This window comes from Mandrillus leucophaeus, unplaced genomic scaffold, assembly GCF_000951045.1.
Source record: "Mandrillus leucophaeus isolate KB7577 unplaced genomic scaffold, Mleu.le_1.0 Scaffold1322, whole genome shotgun sequence".
Lineage (NCBI taxonomy): Eukaryota > Metazoa > Chordata > Mammalia > Primates > Cercopithecidae > Mandrillus > Mandrillus leucophaeus.
The window spans coordinates 74,137-83,038 of NW_012101280.1; the positions used below are offsets into that span (position 1 = coordinate 74,137).

The 8,902-nt window shown below is 45.1% G+C and overlaps 1 protein-coding gene across 1 annotated transcript in view; it reads right to left on the minus strand.

The window, feature by feature from the left end:
* The window catches only part of LOC105534262 (neuroblastoma breakpoint family member 4-like), a 38,109-nt gene that overhangs the window by 11,443 nt on the left and 17,764 nt on the right, over positions 1-8,902 (minus strand). Inside the window, 8 exon segments of the mRNA XM_011972949.1 lie at positions 1,083-1,255; positions 1,998-2,049; positions 3,071-3,240; positions 4,059-4,110; positions 5,089-5,228; positions 6,092-6,143; positions 7,579-7,790; positions 8,641-8,713. Coding sequence (XP_011828339.1) covers positions 1,083-1,255; positions 1,998-2,049; positions 3,071-3,240; positions 4,059-4,110; positions 5,089-5,228; positions 6,092-6,143; positions 7,579-7,790; positions 8,641-8,713 — 924 coding nt within the window.

The window sequence follows — 8,902 nt, forward strand, 5'->3', positions numbered from 1 at the left end:
ACGTGGAGAAAACCACTGGAGCTCTGCAGAGGATGCAAGCCTGGCCACGCATAGAGGAAGGGACGCTGGACTGCGTCAGTGGAGGGAAGACCCCTCAGAGGAAGTAGAGCCGCAGTCCCCAACCTTTTTGGCACCAGGGTCTGGTTTCATGGAAGACTGTTTTTCAGGGACCAGATTAGGGGGAATGGTTTTGGGATGATTCAGGTACATTACATTTACTGTGCACTTTATTTCTATAAATATTACATTGTAATATATAATGAAACAATTATACAACTCACCATAATGTGAAATCAGTGGGAACCGTAAGCTCGTTTTCCTGCAACTAGGTGGTCTCATCTGGGGGTGACAGTCACTGGGAGCCAGTGACAGATCATCAGGCATTAGATTCTCATAAGGAAAGCACCATCTAGATTCCTGGCATGTGCACTTCACAATAGGATTCGAGCTCCTGTGAGAATCTAATGCCCCTGCTGATCTGACAGGAGGTGGAATCCAGGCTGAAAAGCTCTCCCAACGCTCACCTCCTGCTCTGCGGCCCGGTTCCTAACAGGTCATGGACCCATAATGGCCCACGGCCCTATGGCTGGGGATCCCTGAAGAAGAGAAACTAGCTTGGGACACAGGAATCATGAAACAGGCCTCCAAATAATCGGGAAAAACTCCCAGCATAGGTGGATGGCCAGAGAAGAGATAAGGACATGTAGTTTGCAACATAATTTCAGAAAACAGAGATGCTGTATCTTAAAGAAGGGGGTCTGTTATGCAAATATACCGTGGCCAAGAAGTTGCCATAAGCCCTCACCACACCCCTGTCTGGCCTGTTTTGACAGTCACAGTCTGCTCTTGTGAGAAGGAGCCAGGTGACGGAGGAGGCTCTTGGAACAGGAGAAGAGGAAGTTCTACCCAGTGGATGTCTGTGCAGAAAACTGCATCCAAGAGCCAAATTCAAAACAGGCTCAGTGTATACGGCCTGCCTGCGGAGGTGGTCTGTCTCAGCTGCACGAGTTGCAGAAACAAAACATACAGAGGCTCCCTGGGAGGACAGTGGAGCTTTGTGACCTCCAGACTGGAGTACTCACAGGCTATATCCAGAGCAGAGCAGGCAAGTTGATCCTCCAATGAGGACAAGGTGCTGCTATAAGGCTGGTGGCAGTCAGATAGGTCACGGTGAACTAAAGGAGTCAAGTAAACTTCATCCACGGAGTCCTCTGGCATTTCCTGCTCCTTCACCTCTGGCAGATCCTGGATCAACCTGGGGTAAAGATGACAGAAGATAAACAACAGAGAGAAGGAACACCACTGCGCCCAGCTGGTTCTATGGGGAGGCCCTCAGGAAGGCCCAGAGGAAACAAAGTACAGTCCCCTCAGGGAGATACAACCATCCTTCCCTGTCTTGAGCAGGAAACAGAGTGTGACAGGCTCTCAGTGCACTGGGTAGGCAATGAGCTGGGGAGGAAAGAGATGGAGTGATCCCGGTGGGAAACTGCCAGGACACAGTGCATTGGGCACTTTTGCATACATTTTGTTGAAATTAGCATCGGGAGCCAAATTAATACAGGCTCTTGAGTCTTCCCAGACAGAGTTCCTGTATCCTCAACATCTCTTGCTCTCAACATTGTAGCATGACAGAGTTATTTTCATTCACTTTTCTGCTGTCAAATACTTGTAAACATGGTAATGCCAAAGAGGCAGACATCAGATGTGCAGCTCAACTTCACTTAAGCAAAAAGGACAGAAAAGGGGACTGCAGAAAATGTCTCTGACTGATCAGTTCAACAGAGTTAACTGAATGCAGATTAGTAGAATTCGAAAAAATTAATAAAGAAGAAATACAAATACAGGTGTACAATGAAAAGAGTCAACCTTATCAATAGGGCTATTTCATGGTTGGCTGAACAGATGGAACAGGTATATTCTGCACACTCTGATTTTCCCTGCATCTGAGACTCCTCATATCAACACTGAATTAACTGTCCATGATTCCTCAGAGTTACCTGGGGCACGGTGGGTCTTGATCTTCTAGCTCCTCTTGATCCTTTTCAATTTCTGCAAATAAATTCAGACAGAGACAGACACATTAAGCAGGTTCTCCTACACACACAAACAATCCACTGTGCAGTCCTAACATAGGAACGTCAGTTTCCTCAGTGGGAGAACAGGACAATGTGAGAGAAATATTCCAGGAGGCCTGAGGTCCTGTCAAGAGAGAGATGCCTTGGTTTTCTTCCCTGAGCCTAGGAATGAAATCTCCCTGTTCTTGTAGATCGTTATCACAACATCAACCATCCTGAATTTGTGCAAATAGCTATGCAAAATTTTCACACCAATTCAAGGCAAACACCTCATCAACTTTCTAGAAGGAAAACTGCACTATTCAGCCTTCAGTCATCAAATACCCACATTGTTCATGGTGGCAAGGATTTTAGACACTGAAATTAGAATGAAGGAGAGAACATACACACCCTGAAATCAAAATGAATCTTTGGTACTACAAAGTGACATTGGCTGTTCATGACATCTAGGAGTGACAAGGCCCAGTCTTGTTTCTAGACACATAACAAAAGGTGATGTACTGCTCACCTAAAAAAGGCCCACATCAGAGACACAGAGAATCAGGCTAGGTTCTTTGAAACCTGGATAATATCTTTAAGGAAAAGTAGACAAAGATGCCACAGGCCTTGGGCTGGCATAGAATCTCAAGGGACATGGTTGTAGAAAGGAACTTGTAAGGAACTCAATAGCTGGCAAGACAAATCTTATTCAGATTAAGAGGCCTGACCGACACCTGTTGGGCACGTGCTGCGTAGGTTGGTTTGAATTTGTCAGTGTCGTGACAGTGGCCCAGGGTGACTCAGGCCTGGTCTGAGATGAGAAAGCGAGCAAAGCTCACTGACCCACCCCATGTCTGTGCTTCCAACTTGATTTTCGATTCTGATGCAAATCATCCTGTGTCTGTGAGTCATGCCCACCCCAATGACACGTCTCTGTCCAGCTAGGGGTGCAAGGATTACGGAGTCTACCTGGGACACCAATTGGAGATTTATTGTGGTCACAATGGGGTACTCACTGTCTACGAGAGCCAAAGTGACTTGCTTTTCTTCAAAACAGTACGAAGTGCTCCCATAAGGGCGGTAGGAGTGAGGTAGGTCAGGAAGGATGGAAGGAGTCAAGCAATATCCATCCAGTGACTCCTGGGGGACTTCATGCTTGTCCCCCCTCAGTGGTCCCCTGCTGAGCCTGTAAGGTAGGAAGGAGTAAGGATTAATCCAAGGAGTTTCAGAGCCCTGCTGGCTTCACGTGAGGCAGGAGGCAGTGATGGCAGAAATCAAATGGGTCAGCCCATTAAAGAGTTCAATATTCTCCTCTTCTCGGTGGGTCACAGTGTGGTTGTCATGGGGTAGGTTGCAATACAGACAGAGGGAAAGAGAGATGAGAGAGAGAAGTATCAGGAGCTCAGTGAAGTGGCCAGATCACGATTTTCTGAGGAAGGAGACTGAGTTTCTCTGTATGGTACAGTTGTGACTTACTGAATATCCTGTTCCATAACAGTGGCTTCATTCCTTTTTTTAAAATGGTATTAAATTTTATGTGTAGTGGCCAAGTAAACATAGCGTTTGAGGCATAATTATATCCCCAAACTCTCATGCCGTGAAGTCCTTCTTCTCTCATTATTATGTGTGGTATAGTAATAATTTTTTTCTACCCAATTTCCTTGCCTAGAAATGCTTAGCATTGTGTTAATGCAAAACTAGCAGAAAGCAGAAATGCATCTCAGGCTGGTTGAAAACGTAAGAAGGTAGCTGCTTTAAGGAAATCTCTGGGACTGATTAGTTTTTCACAAGATCAACTGGTTTTATGTACTGAACCTGAGAAGTTAACACGAAATGGCTAACAATGCAAGGATCACAATGAAAATGTAAAACATGGTTAGAAAGGATCATTTCTGGTTGGCTGAAAGGATGAAGTAGGTATATTCAGGACTTTCTGGTTTTCTGTGGATATTAGTTTCACAGGTATCACCCCTGAATAGACAGCCCCTGAATTTCTTTAATTACCTGGGATCAATTGTTTGTTTTCCTTTCATCTCTTCAAGATTATTTTGCTTTTCTGCAAGGAAATTAAGGGAAGACCAGTCACGTGAACTTCATCCCATTCATACATGCACAACCTTGTATCCAAACCTACCTAGGGGTATAAATATACTCGGTGTGATAACAGGCTATTGTGAGATAAACTTCAGGAGGCCTCAGGGTGAGCCTTGTGAGAAGTCACTAGGTGTGCTTTCCTGAGCCATGGAGCAAATCTCCCTGATACGACAGGTCATCATCACAGTCCCTTCTGTCCTGAGTCACAGCAAAATGTTAACCATATTCTATTTACTAACAGATCCTGGAAATCTACTTAAATGCTTCCTAGCAGGTTACTGCTGTGTTCAGTATGTTTCCTTCTGATAAGCTGTTTGGTGTTTTTGTAGAATGTACATTTAGAGGGACAGATTAAATTAAATGAATCTCTAATGCTACATGGAAACATAGGCCTTTCATGTGGCAGGGAGTTCCAGGGCCCAGCCTCCTTTCAGAAACATACAAAATCTAATAGTGGTGTCATGTTCTGGTACTCAGAGACTTCTTAGCTAAGACAAGCCTGCTAAAAGGGGAGGGAGTCTAGCCTGAGAGAAGTGAACGAGGGTAATGACAGCTCCAAGGATATATATAAGGCTGCCAGTGGCCTTGGACAGGCAGGGAAGCTCAGGTTGTTTGAGAAGGAAAATTAGAAGATTTCATGTGAGATGATAGATGAAATCTAAATCAGGAGGACTGGTGTATACATCCTGCACCCAGGCTGCAGAGGTGGGTATGAATTTTTCAGGTCAACCTTGGGTACAGTGATTTGCCAATGGGGCAAAGATGAAAGACAATGTGTGGTTTTGGAGGAGGATGGAGCAAAACTCTGACTCCTAGGATGCCTTCCTTCAAACTCAGTTCTAGAGCCTGGTTCTACCCGTGTATAAGCATAGTGTCTTCCTGAAGGTATGACATCTGTCATTATGGACAGATTGTGGGGTGCAAAGAATAGGGAGCCTACCTAGGAAGCCAAGTGGGGCTTCATCCCATTTGGAATTGGAGTAATCCCTGGCAACATCCTGAGCAGAGCAAACTTTCTCTTCATCCAGTGCCAAGAAAGTGACTTCATGATGCAGGTAAGAGTTGGATATATCATTGTGTCTAGAATGAGAAAAAACACATTCCTCTGGTAAGTCCTGCAGGACTCCCTTCTCGTCAGACTCCTGCACCCTCCTGATGAGCCGGGTAGGATAGGAACGACAGCAGATTAGATCAAGACAGACTCAACACCACAGCGTCTCAGGTGATTTGATAGGACACACAGGGAGTGGTCACAGAAAGCGAAGGAGGAGTCTCTTCAAGAGAGAAAACCCATCCTTCTAAATGTGGGGTGGATGTGACTGCCCTGGGAACAGAGCAAACTCGAGCAGCAGGTGCTCAGGGCACTTGCCACAAAGGAGTTGCTGCAGGAGACCCAGACTCTCCCTGTAAACTAGCAACATGACTTGCAGCAGAGAGAACTAACACGGGGCTTCACTTCCTTCACACAAATAGCGTTGACATTTACATGCAGCATCCAAGTGAACAGAGCTCTTGAGGCATTCCAGACACAGAGATGCTGTGTTTTTAAGTTCCCCCTTTTTCAAATTTGACATCATATCAAATTTTTATTTTTAATTTTCTCTCTTGCAATTATGTAGTTGCCAATATGCTGACACAAAACAGAGAGAAAGCAGATATGCATCTCACTCTGGATTAACCACATGGGAAACAACAGGTGAGATCAGGATATCCCTGAGTTTAGTCAGTTCACCTGGCTCAACTGATTGTCGGTTCCCATGCTTGAGAGGTGTTAAGAAATGAAAGCTATTCAAGTGCCATAATAAAGAAGACAACATTGTTAAGGGGGTAATTTGCAGTTGGATGAATGGATGAGACAATTCTATTCGTCACTCCCTATTTTCCCTGGATCCGTGGTGTCCAGGTGTCACTACTGAACTAACAGCCCACAAATCCACAGTTACCTGGGGAGCACTGGTGCTTTCCCCTCTTCTTCCTCACGATCATTTTGATTTTCTGTAAACAAATTCAGAAGAGCAGGTCACAGTAAGGAAATCACACTTCACACAAGCCGAAATCAGTGCCCAGTCATGGCGCAAGACATAAATATCCTCAGTGTAAGAATGTGACATTTTGACAGGAAGGTTGTAAGGCACCGTAAATTAAGTCTTGTCAGACGTAGATGAGCCTCCTTTCCAGGCCCATGGAACAAAATCTCCCTCGTCTGGCAGATCATAATCACCTGTCCTCGGACCTAAGTCTGCGCCAACAGTTAAAGAAAACTTTTCTCACAAGAATTCAAGAATTGCCCTAACTACTCTCCAGAAGTGTTGTTGCAATACCGATTTATCTTATCAAATATCATAGTCAATGAATGGTTAGAGAAATTTATATAGAAGACTGAACTGATGGATAAATTCTAACAACCCTTGCGTAAAAAAGGATCTGTGGTGCTACACAGATACATTGGCCACTCATGGGGTGAAGAAGGCAGAGCCCAGCTTTGTTTAGGGAAACTTATAAGCAAGATAAAGGTATAAGTGTTTATGTCCTGCTTTCAAGGTGACTGCTTAGCTGGGACAAACTGACCTAAAGGAGACCAAGGCTGGGGCTGAGAACAGTGAATCCAGAGAAACAACATCTCCAAATACACAGGCAAGACTGTCAGTGGCCTGTGACAGGCATAGAAACTCCATGGACATTGTTCAGGGACACTAATCATTATTGCATGTGACAAGAGACATAGGAACCGAGCCAGGAGGCCTGACAGCAACCTCCTGTACACAGATGGCTATGACTTTGTCACACCTACCTGTGGTCCAACATGCTGACATTGGGGCCAGGAAGACAAAGTCATGCCATGGGACAAGGAGGAGAGGAAAGTTCTCTGACCCTTGGATAAATGTGTGCAATATTCCCTCATAGTTTCTTTTCTTGCTTTCTGTGTGCAATATCCCATCACAGTTTCTTTTCTTTTCTTTCCCTTCCCTTCCTTTCTCTTTCTCTTTCTCTCTTTCTCTCTTTCTCTCTCTCTCTCTCTCTCTCTCTTTTTCTTTTTTTTTGAGACAGGGACTCTGACTGTCACTCAGGCTGGAGTGCAGTGGTGCAATTATGACTCACTGCAGCCTCTACCTCCTTGGTTCAGATGACTCCCCCCATCAGCCGCCCGGGTAGTTGCGATGACAAGCACGCACCACCATGCCTGGCTAATTTTTCATATTCTGTGTAAAGATTGGTTTCACCACATTTCCCAAGCTGGTCTTGAACTCCTGAACTTAAGTGACCCAACCACCTAAGCCTCACCAAGTGCTGGGATTACAGGTATGAGCCACTGCACCCAACTCTGTCTTAGTATGTAAATCAAACCAATATGTATGTATGTACCCTGTCCTCAGAATTGATCTTCCTCAGCCTACACAGAGGCAGGAGGGACAAAGAATAGAGAGGCTACCTGGGAGAATGTTTAGAGCTTCCTCCCCTTCATCATGAGAGAGTTCATTCTCTACAACCAGAGCAGAGTCAACTTTGTCTTCCTCAGATATGATTTTGGTGCTCCTGTGAGGCTGGGTGGAGTCAGATGGGTCGTGACTATTTGAACAAGTGACAGCACATTCCTCCAGTGAGTCCTGAGGGACTTCCTTTTCTTCAGCCATCTGCACCTCCCTGATGTGCCCAGTGGGATAGAAATGACAGAAGATTAAACCAAAAGGCATTGGACCCGAGGAAGTCCTACTGGTTTTGACAGGAGGCATAAGAGAGTGGTCTCAGAAAGCAAAGGGGAGTTTCCCTTTAAGAAGGAACAGATAATCCTCTCCTCTCTGCAACAGAGCAGAGAAAACCAGAGAGGAAATAGTGGCTGGTGATCATTGCACTGGGTAGATAGGAGTTGAGGACGGAGACTCAGCTGTCTCTGTATGGTACAGTCTTGAGAGCACACACAGAGACTAAAAACTGCTGCCACACGGTGTGTCTAAGCTGGGTTGTAGTTAACCTACTGTGGCCACAGGAATACAGGCCTTTGAGCCATTATAGACTCCAGAGATGGTGTGCCTTCTAAATTTATTTTTATTTTAATATTGTGACATGAAATGTAAATTTTTTGTCTAGGTACTTTTCTTTGTGTTCAACTTTGCTAGGTACTTCCTAATTCCTCTGCTTGTTGCCTCTCTGCCATTTATCTTTCCTTAAAAGAACATAAAGACAACTATGTAGAAAGCAGCTTTGCATCTCCTCCTGGCTTTCACTGCAGGGGAGAACAGGTCTCCTCTGTGTGTGCAGGAAGTCCCTTGGGCTGTGAGTTCATCTAGGGTCATGCTACGCGTACCATGAAGACAATGGACAAGCATGTTAACAGGGCTGTTTCCTTGCTGGGTGAGTGCGTGGAATCGGTGGACTCTGCAGCTTTCTTATCCTGCATCTGGAATCTGTGACTACCTTCACCCGCCTTGTGTTCTTTCTGAGACCCTTTACATGTTTTACCACCCATTACCCTCTGGTGATTATTCAGTGTTACCTGGGGGCAGGTGATTCCTGTACTTTCGCAATCTCCTCATCTTTCTCATCTTCATCCTCATCTTCATCATTCTCTGCAAATACAGAAGTGTCCATTCAGATATTTCCCACTTCACCTATGCAAGCACAGTGAGCCCTATGTGCACGGAGACATGAACATCTATATGTATGAGTCTGCATTGTACTGAAAGCTCTCGTGTTTTATCTTTAAGAAAATGCCCTGGAATGGTTTCCTGATGCATGAGGCAATGCGTTTCTGATCT